Source organism: Rhinatrema bivittatum, chromosome 3, assembly GCF_901001135.1.
Source record: "Rhinatrema bivittatum chromosome 3, aRhiBiv1.1, whole genome shotgun sequence".
Lineage (NCBI taxonomy): Eukaryota > Metazoa > Chordata > Amphibia > Gymnophiona > Rhinatrematidae > Rhinatrema > Rhinatrema bivittatum.
In genome coordinates, this window is record NC_042617.1 from 524,607,504 (window position 1) to 524,633,805 (window position 26,302).

At 42.4% G+C, this 26,302-nt stretch overlaps 1 protein-coding gene across 1 annotated transcript in view; it reads left to right on the forward strand.

The window, feature by feature from the left end:
• The window catches only part of ADGRF3 (adhesion G protein-coupled receptor F3), a 105,594-nt gene that overhangs the window by 12,920 nt on the left and 66,372 nt on the right, over window positions 1-26,302 (forward strand). The window contains exons 3-5 of the mRNA XM_029596901.1: window positions 5,979-6,119; window positions 13,928-14,124; window positions 15,656-15,847. Coding sequence (XP_029452761.1) covers window positions 5,979-6,119; window positions 13,928-14,124; window positions 15,656-15,847 — 530 coding nt within the window. The remainder of the gene's footprint in view (window positions 1-5,978; window positions 6,120-13,927; window positions 14,125-15,655; window positions 15,848-26,302) is intronic.

A 26,302-nucleotide genomic window follows, 5' to 3' on the forward strand; every position in this document is an offset into this window, starting at 1 on the left:
AGGGGGCAGAGTAGCACTCTGTTATGGATCTTGCTAAGGAGTAGCAATGTGTTAGTGCTCTGCTCTTCCAGAGAGAAGGAGTAGCTACTGTTATGCTTGTTCCTGTAGAAAGATGAATCAGCAACCTGTATGATCCCCATGGAGAGATAGCTATCTGATATGGGTCAGCTTCCATAGAGAGAGGAGTAATGGTCTGATGTGGGTTGGCTCCCACAGAGTGGCAAATGATAATACCGCTCTATCAGTGTAGGAGTAACACTTAGTGGAAATAGTGAATCCCTGGGCCGATGGCAAATGACAGCGCCCTCAAGTGGAGATCCTGAGAGGCTGGAGTATTAAGACAAACATAGATAGTTCTTTTATTAGACTGGAAGTAGAACCACCAGAGGTGGCAGTAGTGAGTTGATATGCCCAACAGGGCTGAAGTCCCTCTGATACTGGAACAACGATCTCTGGGTTGCTGAGCTGTAAGGAGAGACTATAGGTAGTGAGTAGACAGGGTATGCTGGGCATAACCAGTGGTAGATGATACACTCACAATTGTAGATCTCTGTAGTGTCTTCTGTATGCAACAGAGAGTCTTCAGTATACAGGAACAGGAGCTGCAGGCGAGTACTGGTTTCTGTAGGCAGTCTGAAATAGAACTCACAATAACTGTGTATGGGATTGCTTCTGGAATAGAAGAGAGGCTAGAAGAGATTTAGGAACATAGGCCCTCGTGGAGCGAGTACCGGTTCCTATTGTTAATCTGTAATAGTAATCCATAAGATATAGGTATGCGATACCTTCTGAGGAAGAAGAGAGTATGAGAAAGGAATTAGGAACATAGGCCCTCATGGAAAAAGTCAGCATGGCTTTACCCAGGGCAAGACTTGCCTCACAAATCTGCTTCACTTTTTTGAAGGAGTTAATAAACATGTGGATAAAGGTGAACCGGTAGATGTAGTATACTTGGATTTTCAGAAGGCGTTTGACAAAGTTCCTCATGAGAGGCTTCTAGGAAAAGTAAAAAGTCATGGGATAGGTGGCAATGTCCTTTCGTGGCTTGCAAACTGGCTAAAAGACAGGAAACAGAGAGTAGGACAATTTTCTCAGTGGAAGGGAGTGGGCAGTGGAGTGCCTCAGGGATCTGTATTGGGACCCTTACTTTTCAATATATTTATAAATGATCTGGAAAGAAATACGACGAGTGAGATAATCAAATTTGCAGATGACACAATTGTTCAGAGTAGTTAAATCACAAGCAGATTGTGATAAATTGCAGGAAGACCTTGTGAGACTGGAAAATTGGGCATCCAAATGGCAGATGAAATTTAATGTGGATAAGTGCAAGGTGATGCATATAGGGAAAAATAACCCATGCTATAATTGCACAATGTTGGGTTCCATATTAGGTGCTACAACCCAAGAAAGAGATCTAGGCGTCATAGTGGATAACACGTTGAAATCGTAGGTTCAGTGTGCTGCGGCAGTCAAAAAAGCAAACAGAATGTTGGGAATTATTAGAAAGGGAATGGTGAATAAAACGGAAAATGTCACAATGCCTCTGTATTGCTCCATGGTGAGACCGCACCTTGAATACTGTGTACAATTCCAGTCGCCACATTTCAAAAAAGATATAATTGTGATGGAGAAGGTACAGAGAAGGGCTACCAAAATGATAAGGGGAATGGAACAGCTCCCCTATGAGAAAAGACTAAAGAGGTTAGGACTTTTCAGCTTGGAGAAGAGATGGCTAAGGGGGGATATGATAGAGATGTTTAAAATTATGAGAGGTCTAAAACGGGTAGATGTGAATCGGTTATTTACTCTTTCGGATAATAGAAAGACTAGGGAGCACTCCATGAAGTTAGCATGGGGCACATTTAAAACTAATCGGAGAAAGTTCTTTTTTACTCAACGCACAATTAAACTCTGGAATTTGTTGCCAGAGGATGTGGTTAGTGCAGTTAGTATAGCTGTGTTTAAAAAAGGATTGGATAAGTTCACTTAGAGAATAGCCACTGCCATTAGCAATAGTAACATGGAATAGACTTAGTTTTTGGGTACTTGCCAGGTTCTTATGGCCTGGATTGGCCACTGTTGGAAACAGGATGCTGGGCTTGATGGACCCTTGGTCTGACCCAGTATGGCATTTTCTTATGTTCTTATGGAGCGAGTATCGAGTCCTATCTGCAATCTGCAATGGTAACTCACGCTCTCCGTACCTGCGATAATGTCTTAGACTGAAGGGAGCCCTAGCGATTAGGAACAATGGCCCTCGTGAAGCGAGTACCGGTTCCTGTCTGACATAGGACTCACTGTGTTCACTTCTGCGATCGCCTCCAGGCAATAGGAGTCTTCTGAGTCTTCGGGAACATAGGCCCTCGAGGAGCGAGTACCGGATCCCATCCTGGTAGTTTGAAAAGGCTGAGCAGTGGAGAAGAATTCCCCTAGCTGACTCAGAACGTAGTTGCAAGTAGTGTGGACTGCCGAAGCAAGTCCCGTTGGAGTTCCTTGCTAACTCGCTTGTAGCTAGCAAACATAGACCTTTTAAATTGAAAACGGATGACGTCATTATGGGGGGATGCCCCCAAGGTTCACGCCCTTGCTGGTATAAAGTCTGGAGCGCGCGCGCACCCTTACTTCATCAGGAACATAGTGGATCTGCAGCATCAAGCCAGCCCGAGGACACCAGGACCAAGAGGCGGAGAGAAGCCGCGGCTGCATCTGTCCGTCTGAGCCGAAGGGAGTCACCACAAAGATAGAGAGGGTGGAGCGAGGGCGAGAATAGGCATGAACGCAACAGTACCCCCCTTCAAAGGGAGGACTCTTCTTCGGGTACCAGATTAAGTACCAGAGATGTGTGAGGTGGAACTGATGAGCATCTCTTATCCAATAGGTCTGAGGATCCCAAAGATGGTCTCGGGGCCGAAGCCTTTACAGGCAAACAAAGTTCATTCTCTGTTCAAACATCTAAGGTCTCAATTTCTTGAATTCAAGTTCATATAAACACGATGACAGGTAGATGATGATGAGATTTGAAGAATCTCACAGAATGAATAATGAAGTCAGCAGCAATGAGATGGGCTGCCGTGGACATCACTGAGGTTTCAGTGGAAGTGGTGGTGTAGATACTGGTCCAAAATCCACTTCTAAGTCACTCTTCCGCTGGATGCTGGAAGAGAGATGATGGCAATACCAGCAAAGCAATTAGGCTAATGGATGTGGACATCTTCATCTTCAGAATCAGCAGTGCTGTAAACCTCCAGCACGACCTCCGGGCAACCAAACGTTAAGTCGATAGACAGAGATATCTTCTTCTTCGGAATCAAACAGTGCCATGGGCTTGTGGCACGACTTCTGAGTAAACACTGAAGGTTGATAGTGATATCTTCTTTTTCGGAATCAAACAGTGTCATAGGCTTGTGGCACGACTTCAGAGTAAACCAAAGCAAGTCCCGTTGGAGTTCCTTGCTAACTCGCTTGTAGTTAGCAAACATAGACCTTTTAAATTGAAAACGTATGATGTCATTACAGGGGGACACCCCCGAGGTTTGCGCCCTTGCTGGTACAAAGTCTGGAGCATGCGCCCTTTCGTCATCAGGAACATGGCGGATCCGCAGCGTCAAGCCAGCCCGGGGACACCGGGACCAAGAGGCGGAGAGAAGCCGAGGCTGCATCTGTCCATCTGAGCCGAAGGGAGTTGCCACAAAGGTAGAGAGGGTGGAGCAAGAGCGAGAATAGGCACGAATGCAACAAAATACTTATGATATTTTTTTTTACCTCAGAAGACTGTCTCTTGAATATTCTTTTTCATGCAAAATCTATTATAAATGCATAATTTTTAACCGTGTACCTGGAGAGACCGGGAGTTGGGGGTGCACGGGTATAAGATTTGGTTAGAGTACCAGCAATGGTTTCTGGGGGAATGAGAGACGATCTGGAGGGTAGAGGGTAACAGTATTTAAAGTTTAGGTTGCTAGAAGGAGCTGGGCTTTTTTTGGCAGGCCTGAGCCAGAGAACGAATGAAGTGTGGAGGTGGTAGTGGTGGTGGTGGTGGGGGGGGGGGGGCACCACAATAATTATTCATGCAGGGCAGCAAAAAACTAGCACTGGCCCTGCTGAGGTATGACAATGGTGGTTTTTCCCCAATGCAACCAGGTATGTGTGACTACGCTGAGCTCCTCTGCCTCTTTTTCCCCAAATTCAACCAGGTAGGCATGAGTCCACTGAGTCCTCTACCTCCTTTTCCCCAACATCGACCTCCAAGGCATGACTCCACTGGGTTCCTCTGCCTCCTTTTCTCCAACATCCATCTCCGAGGCATGACTCCACTGGGTTTGTCTGCCTCTTTTTCTCCAACATCCATCTCCAAGGCATGACTCCACTGAGTTCCTCTGCCTTCTTTTCTCCAACATCCATCTCCAAGGCATGACTTCACTGGGTTCTTCTGTCTCGTTTACCCCAACATGCACCTCTGAGGCATGACTCTACTGAGTTCCTCTGTCTCCTTTACCCCAACATGCACCTCTGAGGTATGACTCTGCTCAGATTCTCTGCTTCCTTTTACCAAATGCAACCTCCGAGACATGACTCCTCTGAGATTCTCTTCCTCCTTTTCAAAATTTCTACCTCAGAGGCATGACTCTGTGAGTTCCTCTGACTTCTTTTAACAAACTCTGCCTTCGAGACATGACTCCACTGAGATTCTATGTCTCCTTTCCCCAAATGCCACCACTGAAGCATGACTCCACTGATTTCACCTACTTGCTTCAACCCAAACAGTTGCTGAGAAGAAGCAGGCAAGGGGCGACAGGGGAGTCATACCTCAGTGGAGGCAGAGGATCTCAGTGGAGGCATGACTCCACTGAGATCCTCTGCCTCATTTTAGCAAATGCTACATCAAAGGCATAACTCTGCTGAGTTCCTCTGTCTCTTTTAACAATCGTTCTCTCAGAGGCATGACTTTACTGAATTCCCTCTGCTTCTTTTTAACATACGCTACCTACGAGGCATCCTTGTGTCACTCAACCTTGCTGCCATGCGCACATTTTACACCTTGATATTCTTAACTTATTTCTGCCTGTATCTTCCTGGCATACTCCAGCTCTTACACTTTGAGGACTTTTTGCCAATCTGGGGTGCTGCTGTGCATCTCTTCCATGCTTCTGAATTCTTTATCTTGATACCACTCTTTCTGATTCTTGGTCCCTTTATCTGTGCCTTGAGATATTTTTTGCCACATTTTCTACTTTACTCCCCCAATATGTTTCCTTAGGGTCCTGAAGCCACTTTTGGTGCCACTTTGCTTCTCATGATGCCATCAACTGTTCATGACACTATTGCTGGGCAGCCATCCCTTTCTAAACCTTGAGGTGTCCTCTTATTGCTTCTTTGCTTTAGTTATATTGCATTAGAGAAATCCTGCCAATCTTGTAAGCTCCAAATCCCTTTGCGGAGCCTTAGGCTACTTTATGCCACATTTTTTATGCCACTTTGCCATTTTCTAAAGTACTGTGCGGCTCTTTCACACTTTTGATGATTTATTCTCCCAAGTTTCATTACAATTGATATAAAATTCACTATTCTAGAGCTTATTATAGACTGTAATAATTCTCCCATATGTTTTAATGGAAAACAAATGGAACTAACGAAATGAATAAACAAAAAACATTTTTCATATTGAAACTAATGAAACAAATATGGGTCCCAACGAAACAAATGAACAAACTGAAATGAATTTTCAGTTTGCACCCCCAACACCCTATCAGAGGGTTTAATGCTACTGTTGTTTTGTAATTCTCAAGTACCCACCTTTTTATAATATGAAAGATCTCATATTTTAGATTTGTCATTCCAGTTGTCTGAAACCAATTGCCTAATTCCATTTCTAACAAAATCTAGGCAGAAGTACAAATCATAGAATCGTTTAGGAGGGAAGTTAAAGAAACAAAGTCAGACATCACACAAGTAACTATGCATACTCTCTGTTTCAGCTGCTGTGATGGAGGGTGATCTCTTGTGCCATTCACTGAACATAAACACCTGTCCTAAGAGGGATACCTTTTACCAATGTGCCTTTCAGAATGATGTGCTTCCAAGTGTGGAAGCAGAGTTAACTGTTTTAGTAATACAACGTAAGTTGATTATTTTTTAACTGATTGTAATTCGCTTTGAAGTCTCTTGGTGGAAATGTGTGTCATACTTAAACAATGATGATAATGACAACAGAAAGGGGTATACTAGACACTTTGTCTTCTTACTTTGATTCAAGTTTTAAAAAGGGAACATACCACATTTTTATAGCCCAAAGAGTCGTTTTGGAAGTGGAGCTGTGCACTTTACAGTCAGTAAAGGGTCACTGCTATCATACAATCAACATAGACCACTGTTTTGGTGACTCCACAATCTTAAAACTCCCATCTTACATCTCACCCCTTCCTTTCCTGGCATGAGTTTCCTTTTCAAACAGGAAGCCCATGGGAGGGCGAAGGCAGGGCAATACAGGACCCGTGAGCAGTCTTTATGATCATCTACTATGGGATCAGTTTTCTAAAGGAGCAGAGCACCTGTTACAGCCAGCCAAATTTTGGCTGGTTATCATAAGATGATTTTCAGCTGAATCCAGACAGGTGATTATCTGCTGTAAATCAGACTAAATCTAGTCGGGCATGATTTAGCCAGCTAGTGCTGGAAATCTGTATTAGCCAAGTACTCTCCCATCCACCCCAATTAAACTTAGATGGTAACTTTGAAAACGGTACGCATGCGCACTTGGGCACGCAGGGACACGGCCATTTTATAACATACGTGCGTATGTGCGCACATGTCTAAAATAGCCTGAACACACACACGCGTGCACAATTTTAAGAGGACCCGCACCTATGCACGCAAATGCTGCTTCTAACGCGTAAGTGTGTGGGGGGGGGGGGGCTTATAAAAGACATGTGCCAACGCCATTACCAGTTCATTCTCAGTTTGCCCAGGTAAGGATTAAGACTTCCAGACCCCCTAGTTTATTAGCCTGCCTTCTCCCCTGTTAGCCCCCACACTTAAAATCCCGCCGATTGGTCTATTTATCTTTCATTTATAACTTGCATGTCATCCATAGCAGAAGTAAAGTTACGTGGCAGGGGACTCTGGTGCATGCCTGTGTGCATAAGAATTTACACACTAATCTTGAAGTTGAACTCTAGGAATGCCCATGCCCTGCCCAGACTATGCCCACACACACCCTTTTTTTTTTTTTTTTTTTAGAAATTTTCATTGGTGCATGCAGTGGGAGATGTACACGTACTCAGGCAGCTTTTAAAATCTGCTCAGGATGCGTCAGTCCGACACATTCGCCCGTCCCCTAATTGATGCACGCGTCAGGCTTTTAAAATTCACCTGTTAAAGTATAGGGCTGACAGCCCTCCCTCCACTTCGTCCCCACACAATCCTCCCTCTCTACCCAAACTGATAAGCTGAGCAGGGGGAAGAGCAGTCCCTCCTCCACCCACAGCAATTCATCCTTCTCGGTGAAGTGACAGTTTAAGCAGGAGGCCAACAACCCCCCTCCTTTCTATCCAATTTCTTAAAAATGTGTTCCCATCACCCTCCAACCCTCCCATCCCCCAAATCCCCCAGAAGCCTCCAAAAATCTACCCAATGCAAGCCGGCTGGAGGATACAGACCTAACTCTTCCAAGCTTGGTGTCTAGTATTACTCTGAGAATGACGCATGGCATGCAACATCGTTATCAGAGCAATTATTGTTATTATATTCTGCCTTTGGTGACTGGTCGGCCACTTCAAAGCAATGTTGGCTGCCAAGCTGGGAGGTATCCTCTCCTTGGTTTGGACATACGCAGTTTTTAAGAAATCAGGCAGGGGGAAAGAGGGCTGTTCACCTGTACCACTCGATTTTGCTAATCAAGCAGGAGGGAGGTAAGGTTACTCAAAGGGGAGGAATTATTGGTCCCTTGCCACTCAAATTATTACTTTTTATGGCTGGGAGGATTGTATAGTGCGGTGTTTCGCTCCCCCCAACCTTGCTCAACTTATCAATTCAGGGGGAAGAAAGGGTAAAGGGGAAGCTGTTGGCCTCCCCCTTTCCCCTCTACTTGACTTATCCCTTCAGGTAGGAAGGAAGAAGTCAGACCTCTCACTCAACTAATCAGTTTGGGCAGCAGGGAGGATCATAGAGCGGGCACTGTCAGTCCCCTTATTGACTTTTCCAATCAGGTGGGAGGAATGGTGCTGGTGGGAGAGGGAGAGAGAGAGAGAGAGAAGTGTTGTAGGTTGGCTGGCTACCGCTCTGAATAGCTCTTCAAGTGCTTTAAATCCCATTGACACTGTGATATTGAAAGCATTGCATGATGAGATTGCTGCCTCTCTCACTACAAGGCTATCTTTCAGATCAGTTGAAGCACACGTCAATAAGACCAAATTTAAAATATTCTAAATTTGATCCTGATAATCCACCTCATTACCGCCCTGTCTCATCTTTGCTTTTTCATGCAAAGGTGGTTGAGAAGGTGGTATTGACACAAATTCAGGAATTTCTTGATGAGAATGATGTATTAGATCCATATCAGTTTGGATTTTGCCCAGGACATAGTACAGAGTTCTTCCTACTCTCTAGTTTGGATTTATTTAGACGTGGCTTTGAGAAGGCCATAGCGATGTTTTAATCCTGTTGGTCATCTCAGCTGCATCTGACATGGTGAATCATTGAATTCTGCCATCCCGTTTAGAAACCTTGGGAATATCAGGGTCAGTACTGAAATGGTTCACCTCCTTTCTATCAAATAGGTCATAGCAGATTAGAATGAACAATCAGACATCAAAATGGCATTTTGCAGAAACTGGTGTCCCACACCAGCCTAATTGGCACTTCAGTTTAAAGTGTATTTGTGTCCGGTCTGTAGCCTCTTTGCAAATTTGTGCTGATAACATTCAATTTTTTATGCCTATTTTAGCTACATTAGCTGAAGCACTGGAGTAAGAGTGGCCAACTCCGGTCCTCCAGAGCCATAAACAGGCCAGGTTTTCAAGATATTCACAATAAATATGCATGAGATAGATCTGCATACAATGGAGGCAGTGCATGCAAATCTATCTCATGCATATTCATTGTGGATATCCTGAAAAACTGGCTTGTGTTTGGCTCTCAAGGCCCTCAGTTGGCCACCCCTGCATTAGAGACTGTCATTAAATGTTTAGGTGCACACAAAGATAATGGATGACATTTAATAAGCATGCGCTAAATATTGGTAAGATGGAGCTGATGATATTGAATAGATTCCCTCTGAACAATCTTCCCACTTCTTTTAAATTTGAGGAACGAATAATTTCTATCTCACACTACGTGAGGAATTTAGGGGTACAATTAGAATAAGACCTTTCATTGAAGCAGCAGATAAAAAAGGTGGCAACAAATGCCTTTTTCTAAGCTCCAGATACTGCGAGGCCATATTACTCCCATGTGCCAGTGATTACACTGGCTAACCATAGCATGGAGAATTCAGTGTAAGATTGCAACACTGATCTATTCTGCCTTAAGTAATGAGACACCCATATGTATAAGCTCGCTGCTGAAAATTGAACATTGAACATTGAACAATGAGCTCAATAGAATGTAATCTATTGCATGTACCCTCAGTTCGACAGGCTCATCTGGCAGAAACCAGAGAAAGCACATTTTTTGTAGCAGGTCCACTTTGGTTGAAGAGCTTACCTAATGAAATCAGACTGATTAGATGTCATCTAACTTTTAGAAAGCAAGAGAAAGCATTTTATTTCAAGCAAGTTTATGGTTTATGAAACATTTATTTATTTATTTATTCATTAGTATATTTTTATATACTGCTAATTTTCCACAAGGTGGTTCACCACAGTTTATAGCAAAACAAGCATAATAAACATAAAATTATCATAAACATAACATACATAATTAAACCAAAACAAAACAGTTATTATGAATTAATACTTAAATGCTTCTTCAAAATAAAAAATCTTCAACTTTTTGCAAAAGGACTTCAAGTCCTTCTCAAGATGTAATTCAGAGGGGAGAGCATTCCATAGAGTGGAGCCTCCATGGGAAAAGGCTCTAAAATGAGTGGCTTGTAACCTGTACTCATGTATTGGTGATATTATCAACAAATAATTTGACTGCAATCCCGATATTTTCCTGGGAGTATATCTTCTCAGTTTGTCAAGAAGAGAGCAGGAACTGAAAAGTTTAAAAACCATTGTCAGAAATTTAAATTTGCACACACCACTTAACTGGCAGCTAATGCAATTGGTGCAGCATAAGGCTAATATGTTCATTACATGCTAGACCTGTTAAGATCCATGCTGCAGCATGCTGAATTAACTGTAGAGGCTATTACAATAATCCACTTGGTTAAAAGGCAAAGTTCGCAGCACTGACCAAAAAAGATTCTTTGTTAATAGTTGTTGAGGGGCATTAACATTTTCAATTTTTAAAAAGCCTTCTGTCTCATATGGAGTTTAAATGTTAGGTGGGAATCAAGTATAATACTCAAATTACAGGCTTCAGTTATAATACACAATTCCTTGTCTCCAAAGGATACTGTTTTTAATACTGTTACAGTTGGCCTTCTACCTAGCCATAGTAAGGATGTTTTGCTCACATTTTGTTAAGGAGTGCTAGGAGAGCGATCCCATTTCCACGGGGATTGTGTACCCTTGGACCACGGCACAACCCCAGAGAGCTCCAAGGTGGTACCGAGGCTGGTGAGACGTGTCCAAGCATGGGAGAAGACTGTAGACCAGGCCCCTGCCGACCTGCACAGTCTTGGTGAGGCCAACCATGTAAGGTTGGTCTCTGAGTGGTCCTCCGACCACTTCAGGCCCTTTCGGACCTGACGCTGGATAATGGCAAAGGCGGCAGGCCGGGCAGGAGTCAAGGGCAGATGAAGACTCTGGAACATGAAGACTCAGATGAGGAACTTGGAAGGACTCAGACGAGACTTGGAACTTGGAAGGACTCGGAACAAAGATTAGGGATTCAGACGAAAGTACTGGGTGAGAACTGCAATGCAGCGTACCGTACACAGCTGCCCATGGCTAGTCACAGACCACGCTGAGCACGAAGCAGACTCCAGGAGTAGAAGTGGAACTTGAGACTGGAACATGTCGAAGATTCAGTAGAGGCCTGCACTGGTGCGCACCCTACACAGCCGCCTATGGCTGGTCACTGACCACGCTGGGGCGGAGCAGATTCTGGCAGAGTCTTGGTCATGGACGGAAGCAGACACAAAAGAATCTGAGGGCCGGAATGAGATTCAGGACAGGGGACCAAGACGGGACTTGGCTTCAGGCAAGGATGAACCTCCGGAGGCTTGTGCTGCAGACGAGAAGAAGGCCTTGTCCAATGAAGCGCCCTACACAGCCCCCCATGGGCTGGTCATGGACCACGACAGTGGCACGCCAGGAAAGGTGGACGAGGAACCAGGAATTCAGGACATTAAGGCTGGATCACAGACATCAGGGACATCAGGACTGGAACACGGAACATCAGGACATCAGCAGAGACCAGGAACGAAACAACGAAAGATCCCACGAAGAACAAGAAATGCCAAACAGGAGTGAAGACAAGAAGTCCTAGGGAGGACCCCTTGCGAAGGCAAGGACAGAGTGGAAGCAGGGCCCTTAAATAGGGCTGAAGATCAGAAGATGCCCAAGAAGGAGTCCAGGTTGGGTCTGGGACATATCCGGCAGCGGGCCCTTTAAATATAGAAAGAAGACGCGGCCCCACCCCGCCCCTTAGGAGAAGTGGGAAGGACCCTGGACAGCGGCATCCCTGCCACTGGAGGAGGAGGAGGAGCAGGGCCAAGCCCCAACGTGGAATAGCGGCGTCGCGGCTCCTGCCAGGCCGCGAAGCAGAGATGGCAGCGGCAGCACCAGCCTCATTGAGGAGCATCAGCGACCTCCAGCCGTGAAGATATTGGCCTGCTCGTGGCTAGGCCCGTGAGCAGGGGCGTAACACATTTAGCATGAAATGGTTTACTGTTAACCATTCTTTTATTTTTCCCATTGAAAAATTTAAAAAATACCATTGGAAATTCTCCATCAACACATGGCAGATAAAACTGGATGTCATCTGCGTATAAAAACAGAGGACACCCAACTCTTTTAAAACATCACATAAAGGCTGTATAAGTACATTAAATAATATAGATGACAGTATTGAGCCTTGCAGAACTTCTGATGATATCTCATGCCAGGTTGATTTCTTTCCTCTAAATTGAACCTGATATTGTCTATTGCAGCACTTTTCCCCTTATATCTATCCAATAACTGACCATGATCTACCATGTTGAATACTGCACAAATATCCAATTGGACTAGAATTTTTGAGTTACCTTGCTCAAATTCACAATATAAAGTATCTAATAAAGAGAGCGAGAGGGTTTCGGTACCATGATTCTTACGGAATCTGTCTTGCTGTTTATCTAAGAGATCATGCTCCTCTATGAATTTTTCCGACTGTAAATATATACACTTCTCCACAATCTTACCTAAGGTTGGGATATTGGAAATGGGACTCTGTGGATAGAATATTGCCCAATTTTAGGCAGGTAGAAGAGACAGCTGTATTTTTATTGACTGTTTTGGCATGTGTTGTTGTTGATAAATGTTTTTATTATGTATGTACGATTGTAATCCACCAAATATGTCGTATTGTGCAGGCTAAAAGTATTTTTTTTATATTAAATTAAGGTCTGCAGTGGCAGCACCTAAATTTAGCTGGCCAAGTTAGGCAGCTATCACTGAAAATCGGTGCTAGCTGTTGCCAAACCCCCCCCCCCCCCCCAAACCTAACCTCACCATCAGGCCTGCCCAGAATTTGGTTGGCTAAATTTTATGCCTTAGTTTTACTAGGATGCTACATTAAGCCACTCAATGCTGGTGAATTTCCAAAGACTTTGAAGTAATGGGCACAGTCCTTACCATCTGGAACCCTTTGAAAATTCACCCCTGTGTTATTAGAGGAGATAGCAGGCTGTGAGGCAGACTTTATCTTGAAGGGGGGGGAGGTTACAGAGCAAGTCACCAACAATTGTAAAAGCAAAGAGTTCTCCAGCCTCCATGTGCAGGCTGGCGAACTTTTACTGTTCATCAAGCCTAGACCTTGCTTCAGCAGCGTGCTTCATGCTTGGATGCAAAGTCCAGCCCTCTGCCAGGGCTCTGTAGTTTGCCTCAAAAAGTCCCTGGTGGTGCACAGTAAAGCAGTGAATGAAGCTCAGCCTTTCCCCTTCAGGGCTTGGCTGCAGCTGGAATTCAGTGATCTTACAGAAAAATAAAAGCCCCACAATGTAACAGCACATAAACTTACAGCAACCTGTTCAGAAGAAGAGAAAAAAACAGCAGCATGTCTGTAGGTCACTCTGATAGTCCTTAGATTGCTGGCTTCTATTTGGGAGATCACATTCACTCTTCATACTTCGCCTGCAGGAAGCAGACTTTGTGCTTGTAGCTTCTATAAAACAATTTTTTAATGCTCTTCCTGCAAATATCCATGTGTGGGGTCAATTCATCTCACTTAACTTGAGAATAGCCACTGCTATTAGCAATGGTTACATGGAATGGACTTAGTTTTTGGGTACTTGCCAGGTTCTTATGGCCTGGATTGGCCACTGTTGGAAACAGGATGCTGGGCTTGATGGACCCTTGGTCTGACCCAGTATGGCATTTTCTTATGTTCTTATGTTCTTACATTATCCCCCACCCCCTTCCCAGAGAGACTGTGAAAGAAAATCATTGATAATACCTAGCTGCAAAAAAAGAAGAGCCATGGAATAAGCATATTAAATAACTTGCCACCAATGAAAAGGCATGAGCTAAATATAAATAAATACAATAAAATACACTGTTACATTAAGAAAATGTTCATTTGTTTGTATTTTAATTTGGATGGATTCTATTTGCTGTAGCTGGAGACTCTGTTTGCCCCAGCGAGTATTATGAAGGAATGTGGAATGCCACCAAGGCTGGAGGGGTGGCAGAGATCTTGTGTCCTGAAGGAAAGGTTGGGAAGGCAATGAGGAACTGCTCCATCAATGGGATCTGGGGAAATGTAATATCCAACTGTACAAGCAAAAGGCTGAAGGTTTTGCTCCAGCAGGCTCAGGTAATGCCTCACTAGAAATAATAACAGGAATGAACTAGAGGCCATGTTGGTGGCTGAGCATCCCAACTGCATGGATTGTCTTTCAGTTACTCATATAGATATTATAGAATAAACTTTAGTTTCAAAGTGAATATTATTTCAAGGGGCTGAGGGGACTTAATTTCATTGAAGAATATGGGGAGTCCATCACGTAACATTTCTGTACACCTGATGTAAAATATTTAAATAGAAATGTATCCCTTGCAAGTACCCTAGAATACATATTTTCCCTTCACATTTTCCAGGACTATCTGTGAGATACAGTGGTCTATCGAAAAGTCAATGTTAGCAACTTAACTCCATACTGTCATAAGATTTTAATGTACTATCCTTATTTTTTAAGTGTTATGCCATTAGAAGCCTGTATTCCAAGTTTTTGGCCAGAAAAGCAGGCTTTTCAGAAAGCAAGAATGAATTAGCATGAGAGAATACTGAGAATGCACAGCACATCAGCACTAACTTAGAATAAATAATTGTACCGAGAAACAAATAGTGAAATTTTATGCAGAAGCCCCTGCGTAATTGATGATGGAAAGATTTCAGCAATATGCAATATGTCTGCATCGGCAGGGGGGAAAGACTAATACTTCACCTTCAGTGCATATCCAGCATAGTTCTCTGCTTCAACGGCAGGGGGGAAAGAGGAAAAGAGAATTTTTATTCAGGCAACAACCAACAAGGAATGAATTACATAGTCTGGGTAAACAAATAATTATGGGAGTAGCTTGCTTATTGCTGGGGTTACTACTCTGAATCAATAAGCCTGATACTTCACTGGGAATACATATCCAGCGCAACGCACTGCTTCAACGGCAGGGGGAATAAAGAAAAGAGGAATTATATTCAGACAACAACTAACAAGGACTGAATGGCACAGGCTGGGTAAACAAACAAGCATGGGAGTAACTTGCTTATTGCAGCAGTTGCTACCCCTGACCAATTGAGCTGGATGCTTCGCTTGGATGCAGCTCCAGCACTGCTCTCTACATCGATGGCGGGGGTGGAGGGAAACTGGAACCAGGGGGTTGCTGATGGGGGCCAAGAATAACAGATAAGTATTAGAAAAAAAAAATAAGTGTGAAAGCTTGCTGGGCAGACTGGATGGGCTGTTTGGTCTTCTGCCGTCATTTCTATGTTTCTATGTTTTTAGCTTGTATTGTCTAAAATTGTGATGGTTTTCTGTATGTTTTAACTGTAAAGCGCTACAATATGTGGAGAATGTGGTATAAAAGCAATTTTAAGTAAATAAATAATATACAGAATATTTTATCTATGACATGTACTCTAATCTTCCTGGGCTGCTGCCTTTAGGATCACTTATGCACATGTAAAATTCCTTGTACCTGGATTAACATATGACAATCTGGCTCCTTTTTGTTACTATGAATGGATATTCCTTATTTCTTTTACACTTTGATTTAAGTTTTAATATAATTTTAATAAACTACGCCTTGTGCTCTCCTTCCTCTCTATAATTTGATTTCCAAACTAGTGGCTCAGGGATGGCCTTGGAGACCCACAAATTGAGATCGCTTGGATGATTGAGGAACTAAGGAATGAAACCCTGCCCGACCAAGGTATTGTGAACACCTCCCAGGACCTCATTGCAGTTCTGACTTTCTTGGAAAGCATTTCTCACATAGCTGTGGAGACCAACTTACCAATCGATATCAGCATGATGGATGTAAGTACCCAGGTGCCAACCTCCTGACATCCGAAAGCTCTGATAAGCTTCATTTTGAAGGAAGGGAGTTTCACGTTTATGGATGCTGACAAAATCCATTGGACCAGAAGTTGTTTTTGGAAACAGAGCAGAACAACATTTGCAGTAGTCACAAGTAAATATCTAAGGAGGGCACTTTTCAGAGGCCAGGTGAAATGACCTGACTGAGAAGGGTGGCTGTATAGGTTTGCAGGTTCCATGGCGTGCATACTTTTAGCCGCATTAAGAGGAGGTATTCCTGCAGAAATGTTAAGGTCGGGGTTGGGGGTGGGGAAATAGTACACATACTCGGGATTTTCAAAAGTACTCATGCTCGGTCTCCCCCACACATAGCAGATGCAAGGTATGTGGGCACGTTTAACTTGCACTTTGCATCTGCTCAGTTACACAGTAACGCGGTAAATGATGGCAGATAAAGAAAAAAAATGCATCATCCAGTCTGCCCAGTAAGGTGTTTAGAGTTATAGCTGCCGCTCCATGCAGGTTACCCCCCCCCCCCCCATGCCTTCTGTCTAGGTTGAAACTGACACTTTGTGCAGGTCGCCCCCCCCCCTGGCGCCCCCCCATGCAGAAAAGTTACCATTGATCACTCCAGTACTTCATTTCCATCCTCTTGCCTCTAGGAATCCTCTGTGTTTTATCCCATGCCCTTCTGAACTCCATCACCATTTTTGTCTTCACCACCCTCTCCAGGAGGGAAATCCAGGCATCTATCACCCTTTCCATGAAAAAATATTTCCTGACGTTGTTCCTGAGCCTGCCCCCACAAAGGGCCAGATTTTCAAAGCACGGGGTTAAGCGTGCCGGACCTATTTTAAAAAGGCCCAGTGACGCGCATAAAGCCCCAGGACGCTCTAAGTCCCGGGGCTTCGGGAAAGGGGTGGGACGGGGAGGGGGCGGGATGGGGTGGTCTGGGGGCGGAGCGGAGCTAGAGGTCCCCGGCATAGCGGCCATTTGCCATTGTGCTGAGGGATCGCGTGTCGGCAGGTTGCCGGCGCGCGCAACCTGCGCCTGCTTGAAGCAGGCACAAAAGGTAAGATAACGTTTTTGGGGGGGGAAGTTAGGATAGGGCTAGGGGGTGGGTAGGTTATGGGAAGGGGGTAGGAAGGTTAGATTGGGGATAGGGAAGTTCCCTCCCAGGCCGATCCTAAATTGCACGCACCTGCGCGCGCATGTTATAAAATCAGTCATCCATGTGCACACACCGGGTAGCGCACGCACATGTACGCCCACGCATAGGTTTTAAAATCTACCCCAATGTGAGTTGTATTTGGTGCAATGTATATGGCCTAAAATAGCATTTGTACTTTATATATATTATGGGCTACTAAATATTGCCCCCTGTGAATAGCTGTTATCATACTGTAATAATCTTTTTTCCAAGAGTAATATGATTGGATATCAACAATTCAAAACAGCTTTGTTGTGTTCCTAGGTAATTCCTTGTCCCAAGTGCACCATCTAAAATGTATTGCTTTCCATTAGATTTCTCACCATGGACTTGACCCAAAGGAGAACCCTACAATTGTAGCTCACATAGACATTTTTAACTGTGTTATTCTTGTCTTTCAGTTTCTCCAATCACAGTTGAACTCTTTGCTCAATGATTAGACTCAGTCTAAAACGGGGAATTTTGGAAGAGGAAGGGCTAAAATAGAAACTGCGCACATCTTCATGAATTGTCAAAGTTGTAGCATGGCACAGTGTCTGGAAACTTCATTGATTTCACAGAGGGGTTAGATACTGTAGACAAATGGACAGGAAATTAACAGATATGATTTAATTCAGATAAGCATAAGGTAATGGGGCAAAAACCCCCCAAAATAACTAGGGGCAATATTTGCTTATACTACCCAGGAGAAAGACCTAGGCTTATTTGTTGATAAAAAAATAAAAAAGCAGGAATTAAGACACAAAGTCAAACAACAACAACCAAATCTGATATTAACATGAAATAAATGGAGGATGAATGTCATCCTTCCATTATGCAAGGCCCTCATCAGACCACAGGCAGAGTGTAGAATTCAGTTTTTAGGCAACCATTCTTAAAGAGAATATCCAAATAATAGAAGAACTACAAGAAAGGGCCACTAAAATTTTAAAGGGAGCATAAAGGTTCACTTATGCTGAAAGGTTGTCTACATTGGGAATATTTTTATTTTTAAAAAAGGATGATTAAATGGTGATTTAGTTTTAAGCTATAGCAATTGACTTTACAGATGATTTGTTACTCTGTTTATTAAGAGTTTCTATATCATATTCTTATCCAGATACTTCAGAGCAGTGCATATTATAATGTATGTGAATAAGAAAATAATTTCATTAAAACCAATTCCATTAGGCTGACCTGGTAGTTCAGTGGTAAGTGCTGTGTAGAGATGTGAATCGTGTCCTCGATCGTCTTAACGATCGATTTCGGCTGGGAGGGGGAGGGAATCGTATTGTTGCCGTTTGGGTGTTTGAAGTATCGTGAAAATCGTGAAAATCGTGAGCCGGCACACTAAAACCCACCCCCAACCCTTTAAATTAAATCCCCCACCCTCCCGAACCCCCCCCCAAAGCCTTAAATTACCTGGGGGTCCAGCGGCGGTCCGGAACGGCAGCGGTCCGGAACGGCCTCCTGCAATTGAATTGTGTTGTCTTCAGCTGGCGCCATTTTTCAAAATGGCGGTGCAAAATGACGGCGGCCATAGACCAACACGATTCGACTGCAGGAGATCGTTCCGGACCCCCGCTGGACTTTTGGCAAGTCTTGTGGGGGTCAGGAGGCCCCCCCAAGCTGGCCAATAGTCCCTGGGGGTCCAGCGGGGGTCCGGAAAACGATCTCCTGCCGCGAATCGTTTTCCGTACGGAAAATGGCGCCGGCAGGAGATCGACTACAGGAGGTCATTCAGCGGCGGTCCGGAACCCCCGCTGAATGACCTCCTGCAGTCGATCTCCTGCCGGCGCCATTTTCCGTACGGAAAACGATTCGCGGCAGAAGATCGTTTTCCGGACCCCCGCTGGACCCCCAGGGACTTTTGGCCAGCTTGGGGGGTCCTCCTGACCCCCACAAGACTTGCCAAAAGTCCAGCGGGGGTCCGGAACGACCTCCTGCAGTCGAATCGTGTTGGTCTATGGCCGCCGCCATTTTGAAAAATGGCGCCGGCTGAAGACAACACAATTCAATTGCAGGAGGCCGTTCCGGACCGCTGCCGTTCCAGACCGCCGCTGGACCCCCAGGTAATTTAAGGCATTTGGGGGGGGGGTTCGGGAGGGTGGGGGATTTAATTTAAAGGGTCGGGGGCGGGTTTTAGGGGGTTTTAGTGTGCCGGTTTTCCTGCCCTCCCCTTCCCCCGATTTACGATTTTTTGACGATAAATCGGGGGAATTGGTATTGTATCGTGGCCCTAAAGATTTTTGACGATTTAAAATATATCGGACGATATTTTAAATCGTCAAAAAACGATTCACATCCCTAGTGCTGTGCGTGTCCATGTGAAAGGTCCTTGGGGTGCTGTGGAGGAGGGAGTTGTGGTCATCAATAAGGGTGACACCTGCTGGTCAGATTTAAAGCCTATGATAGGAGCCCTGGTGTATGGCTCCCAACCTCAGGACCATTGCTGCCATGACCAGACTAGGAGCAATAGTTGTGAATAGTTGAATAGTTGTGAATAGTTGTGAATGAAGGCTCATACTGCAGAATCCCTGCACTCAATCTGAATGAACTGGTAAAGAAGAAGGAACCACCAGGTAAAAAAAAAATACAAACAAACCTTCTCCTCCATGCAATTACATTAAGAATTACAGCAGAAATTTTTATAACTACAATTTCTTAAAATACAATCACATTAGTAATAGTATAATGTTATTCAAGAGCATTTCCACTCAGCTGGTGGGCCTGTGCCATATCTCAAATGTTGAAGATACAGGGGGCAAATCACAACTACAAAGAGCCAAAGGTAACCCAAACAATAAGTCAAAAACAGATGTGAATCAAAAAATGGTCAGCAGTGCAAACCTTTATGTTTAAGACAAATTTAAATAAAAGGTGTCGGCAAGCCTGTCAGCGTGTTAAACATAATTGAGCCAACCAGTCAGTTCGATCAGTCACCTTATTCTGTGAAAACGTTTATGCATACATTTTTTTGGGATTATTTTTGTTGAAAGCATGTAAAAAAAGAGCAGTCCCGATGATATGGCTTTGAGAAATAAGCCCGACATGGTCGATGTTTCGCTTAAATAAGCTTCATCAGGGGTAGAAACATATTCTTTAAGAGAATCATAAGGCTGTCATCTATAAATGTACAAAAGCCATATGTCACTCAACAGTATTCAAACGATAGTGAAAAAATGTACTTATCTGCAAGCCCAAGAATACCATATATCCGGACCAACGGGTCTCAGCAATTCCAAGATGTTCGAAACCGAGACACAGGTCTCCTTATAGCGTCAACAATGGCGTGGATTGCGTGACTGATGAATATTCACCTGAAACAGTAAAGTACTTAGTGACACAGCAACAGTGATATGAAAGGTACATAGTCAGCCTAAAATAACGCTTAGGACACTTTCAAAATTAAGACCTGTAGGAGTAATGGATTTTAATTTGGAAATCCAATGCTGCTCAAATCTTAACAATCTGAGATTTAAATCACCACCACACCACTGAGTAGATAGTTGATAAATCACACAAAACCATAGGTCATTAAACAGATGGTGTTCTTCATCACAGTGGAAATCAACAGGGCATTAGTGCGATGATGTATGAGAGCAGATCGATGCTTTATCATTTATTTTATTTATTTATTTATCGAGTTTTATATACCATCGTTTGGTATCGCCATCACAACGGTTTACAAAGGATCAATTTCACAATTATAAAATCATGCAGCAGTTAATATGACAAATTTGTCATGCTAGTAAATATTCTTACAAAGAGTCATTCAGGTATATGCAGGTATAATATGGAATCTGAGTCTTTATCATCTGCATGGTCTTCCCCATGAGGACCTTCTTGCAAGGACATTCAATTAGATAGACTACTATCAATGATGTGCAGGAAGTAACATATTTCAGCTTAATGGTACAACTGATAGCCCGTACAGTAAACACTGATGTATGCATAGAGATATGACATACCGAACAGTCTCCACATGGACTGGGGAATGATCAGTAGATCCAAAGTTGGGGCACTAACATGTTGCAAAATCTGAATGGACCAACGGATCATTCAGATTACTACCCTGGGTGCATGTGATTCATGGTGAATCCCTGAAAATCACTATCTAATCGCTCATATTCTGACCAATTAATAATGGGATCGTTGGAAATTCACTCATAACGTTGTTAAAGCCAACTCAATCCACTGTTATCTCACTCAATCTCCAGACACATAAATACTAAAATCTAATGGTAATCACAAATATATATGACCATCATACTAGGCTTCATCGTATAGTGAAAACCTTAAGACTCAGCCTTACTTATAATCATTGGTCAAGTGTTCAATTTTTAGGTATTTTTTTGAATATATATATATCAATGTGAATATCAATTATTAACTCTGCTGATATATATAAATGTCAATCGGATACTCTTCCAAATGTGTTTGATGCACTTATCTTCTAAATATTTTTATCTTCTATCTTCAAGCCCCAAATCTCAAGAAGCAACGATGGTATAATTCCTTAATCTTGCGGACACCTGACAGGGGACTGTGTTTCAGACTCTCGTCCTTTTTCAAGGGCTTAATATCTGCGTCAAACAACAACTTAATTTTAGCTCCAATAACTTCAACATGATTCTCCAAACATATTAAAACTAGTCTTACAAGGCACTAACAAGGCACAACGTACTATTGATATCTCTTCTCCATAATGGCGATTCGACGTTCTTTTCCCGATTTTCTCCCGGAACCTAGTTAAATACTTTTGTAAGCGTATATGTCATTTACCACATGTGCCCTAATCCCTCTTACTTGCTTCTACAAGTTTAAATGAGGGAATTCCACTCGATTGCTACATTTAAGCCACTTGGGGACACGGTATTTAGCCGAAAAATCCATTGCTGTTCTTTATAATTTAATAAACCATTAGGATCGCCCCCTTGTGAGTTGACATGCACTTTTTCAATAACTCTCCACTTTAGATCTTGAAAAACATGTTGATGTTCAACATAATGTGAAACTATAGGGGCTTGTACTTTTCCCAGAGTTAAACAGCTACGATGTTCAATGAGTCTAGTTTGGATAGTACGCTTAGTTCTGCCAACATAGTATAAATTACATGGGCAAACAATTAAATATACTACATGACTGGAAGAACAGTCCGTGTAATTATAAGCTGTATGTTTGATTCCTTGTGTGTCAATCCAATAGGTGCCCGTGATAGATTGATCACACAAACTACAATGCTGGCATGGCCAATGTCCAAATTGTCTGGTCTCTTCAGTCATCGGAGCAGGTTTCAAAAAAGAATGCACAAGATGATCACCAATATTTTTACCCCGATTATATGGAATGATTGGTCTATCCTCAAAGACTTTATTTATTTATTTATTTAACATTTTTTTTATATATATACAGGGATTCATGCGAATTAGCATATCGTCTCGGTTTACATTGTAACTGAAAAAACAAGCATGTAAGAATGCTAATTACATAGAACAGGAAATAAAACTTGGTACAGTGTACAGTAAAACATGGAACATAATAGAAAAAGGGAAACAAAAACGTACTTTGTGAATTTTTAACACCGGCCAACGTTGTAAGATCAGCGCTGCTATAGTAGTTGCTTTGACAGAATAAGAGAGGGTACAAACTAGTGGTGTTTGTGTTTCAACGGATGTCTTATCTAACAGAAGCCACTGTCGCTCTGCATTAGTGGCACGTTTACATGCTTTTCTGATATATTTGATCGGATACTCCCGAGCTAATAGTTTTCAGAAAAGCCCTTTGGATTGTACTTTAAACTCCTGCTTAGTACTACAGAGACGTCGAAGATGTAAAAACTGGCCAACAGGCAAATTTTTCCGTAGATGGAAGGGATAAAAGCTGGTAAAATGTAATAAAGCATTACTTTCGCAAGGTTTGCTGTAAATGTTGGTCACTAAAGAATTATCATCTTTAGTGATCAGAATATCCAAAAAATTAATACAGTGAAAGTGAAATGACATGGTGAACTGCAGTTGAACATCCAGAGTGTTAATCCAATGATTAAACTGTACCAAACTTGTCTCATCTGAATGCCATAGGAAGAATACATCATCAATACATCTGATCCAAAAAGAGACATACTGAAACTGGGAGGAATTATATAAAAATTGTTCTTCAAATGCCATTACATACAGATTTGCCAGACTAGGTGCCATGGTGGCTCCCATGGCAGATCCTCGCACCTGCTTGTACCAAGTCCCCTGAAAATTGAAAAACATTTCCCGTAAAGCTAATTGAGCTAAAGACATAAGAAATTCTGTGGGTATACGCTGTGGACGTGGTCTCTTATCTAGTGTCTGTTTAACTATCTCCAATGCTGCCACTTGTGGTATATTTGTGTACAAGGCTTGTATGTCCATTGTAACTAAAAATGCTTGCTGTACGTTGGACATGGTCTGTAATTTCATAAGCATATGTTTAGTATCTTTGCAAAATTAACAAGCTTGTGACACATACGGCTGTAGAAAATGGTCCACAAGAGAGGATAATGGTTCTAAAAGCAATCCTATAGTGGTGACTATCAGTCTCCCCGGAGGGTAAACTGAATTTTTGTGGCTCTTTGGAACCATATAAATAGTGGGAGTGATAGGAAATTTAACCAGAAGAAACCTAGCCTCCTTTGAAGTCAAGAAGCCTTGTGCTTTTCCCTCTTCAACCAATTCTTCGATCACGAATTGTAATTCTAATGTAGGATCTGTAGACAAAATATGATAATTACACTGATCTTGTAAATGAACCAGGACTTTAGGAATATATATGTCTGTCTGTATCACTACAGAGCCTCCTTTATCTGCCTTTTTTATGATGATTGTGTGATCACTCTTCAATAATTGTAGAGTAGAATATTCGTTTTTTGTCAAATTATACCGTGGTTTACTCTTTTCTCTTTCCACAGCCTGTAAATCTACTATTACTAAATCCATAAACGTTTTGATATATGGATCTACACTTCCGGGTGGAAGCCAGTTAGATTTAGGATGTACAATTGAAAGGTCAAAAAACTGATCCCGTTGTGCAAAGAACAGGGTTACTTGTAGTTTTCTGAAGAATCTGTATAAATCACGTCTACACCTGAAGGCGTCATAGTGGAGCTAAAATTAAGTTGTTGTTTGATGCAGATATTAAGCCCTTGAAAAAGGATGAGAGTTTGAAACACAGTCCCCTGTCGGGTGTCCGCAAGATTAAGGAATTATACCATCGTTGCTTCTTGAGACTTGGGGCTTGAAGATAGAAGATAAAAATATTTAGAAGATAAGTACATCAAACACGTTTGGGAGAGTATCCGATTATTGACATTTATATATATCAGCAGAGTTAATAATTGGTATTCACATTTATATATATATATATATATATATATATTCAAAAAAATACCTAAAAGTTGAACACTTGACCGATGATTATAAGTAAGGCTGAGTCTTAAAGTTTTCACTATACGATGAAGCCTAGTATGATGGTCATATATATTTGCGATTACCATTAGATTTTAGTATTTAGGCGTCTGGAGATTGAGTGAGATAACAGTGGATTGGGATCCCTGAAAATGTCATGAGTCTGTAAAACATGCCAGTTCCATAAAATAGAGGCCCATATTTCATGGGACCTGCAGAGAAAAAAGGTAAAACACAAGTCATACGTGAAGACTCTTCCATAGTATGTGGCAAAAATAACCATACACGATGGCTGTCTTTGCCTCCATCAGCATACACTTGATGCTGAAAATCAAAAATAGATGTTCAAGCCCGACAGAGCCTTAAAAATTGGCTGACCAGCAGACACTCTTTTAAAGGATATGGAATTTTTATTATTATTCAAAAAAAGAAGATCTCTATTAGAGTATAAAGTCCGTTTGTATGCAGCTTTAATTGATGATAGAGGATATCCACATTGGAGACATCTTGAACCGGCAAATGATGGTGTTGTGACATACTACAGCATCAGCATTAATTTGCCGAGCTATTAGGAAACATTGGACCATTTTACAAAAATTTCATCACATATTCCATTCTCCTCTATAGTTTGCTTTTTCCCGAGGATTAAACCTTTGAATTCATGTTGTGCATTCGGCTTTCCATAATCCCCCAAGGGAAATTGATTATAGTATAGGGCCCTGTGAGTGTGATATCTGCTTGCTAAAATGTTCTAGCATCTCCATTAGATCTGCCCTTGGATGTGAATTTTTTCCATTACGGGAATTCACTTGCAAAGTTTATTTTGTAGTGTATATGATTATCTGCCCATGCAATTTAAGATATACTGGTATGAGTAAAGGCATGATTAGAACCCACCTAATAGAGCATCGTAGTTGCCTCAAAATGGGCAAAATTGAGGTTCCCTTAGTCTCCCACTTTTTTGATTTGAAGCACAATTTTGAAGATATTCAATGGACTGTTCTAGAATTTGTGCCACCTCATTGGTGTGGAGGTGATCAGATAAAGAAATTGAAACAATGTGAACAACAGTGGATTTTTCGCCTTGAAACGGTTACTCCTTGCGGATTAAACCGTGAAATTGAATGGTCAACATTTTTCTAAACATCATTTTACACTTAAGTAATCAGGTTTGACAGCTGACATATTAGTGACGTAACGAGTAGGTGTACATTTAAAAACGCACATACTCAATGCCTATTTCAAGCATTTTCCTTGCGCTTTAAATACAAACTAGTAGACTCAGATTGCATACTGTGAGTATATGTTGAAGGAATGTTTGTGTATATGTCCCGTTTATGCACCTCTTTCCTTATTTAAATTTGTGTTTTATTACAGAGTCAACATTTACAAATAGTAACATAGTAATAACAGCAGAAAAAGACCAAAATGGTACATCTAGTCTGCCCAGCAAGCTTCCCAAGGTAGTAACTGCCGCTTCGTGCAGGTTACCCCCATGATTCTCTTAAGGGTAGTAACTGCCACTCCGTGCCAGTTAAGCTTTTTTATTTATTCCCATCCTCTAGCCTTTTAGGGATCTACAGTGTTTATCCCATGCCCCTTTGAAATCCTTCACAGTTTTAGTCTTTACCACTTCTTCCAGAAGGAAATTCCAGGCATCCACCACCCTCTCAGTGATGAAATAGTTCCTGACATTGGTTCTTAGTCTTCCTCCCTGGAGTTTCAAATCATGACCCCTAGTCGTTGTGATGGTGAACACCTTAATTAGTTCTACTAAATTGTTTCCAATGGAAAAGGTTTGTTGACGACCATGGATCATTAAAACCTTTC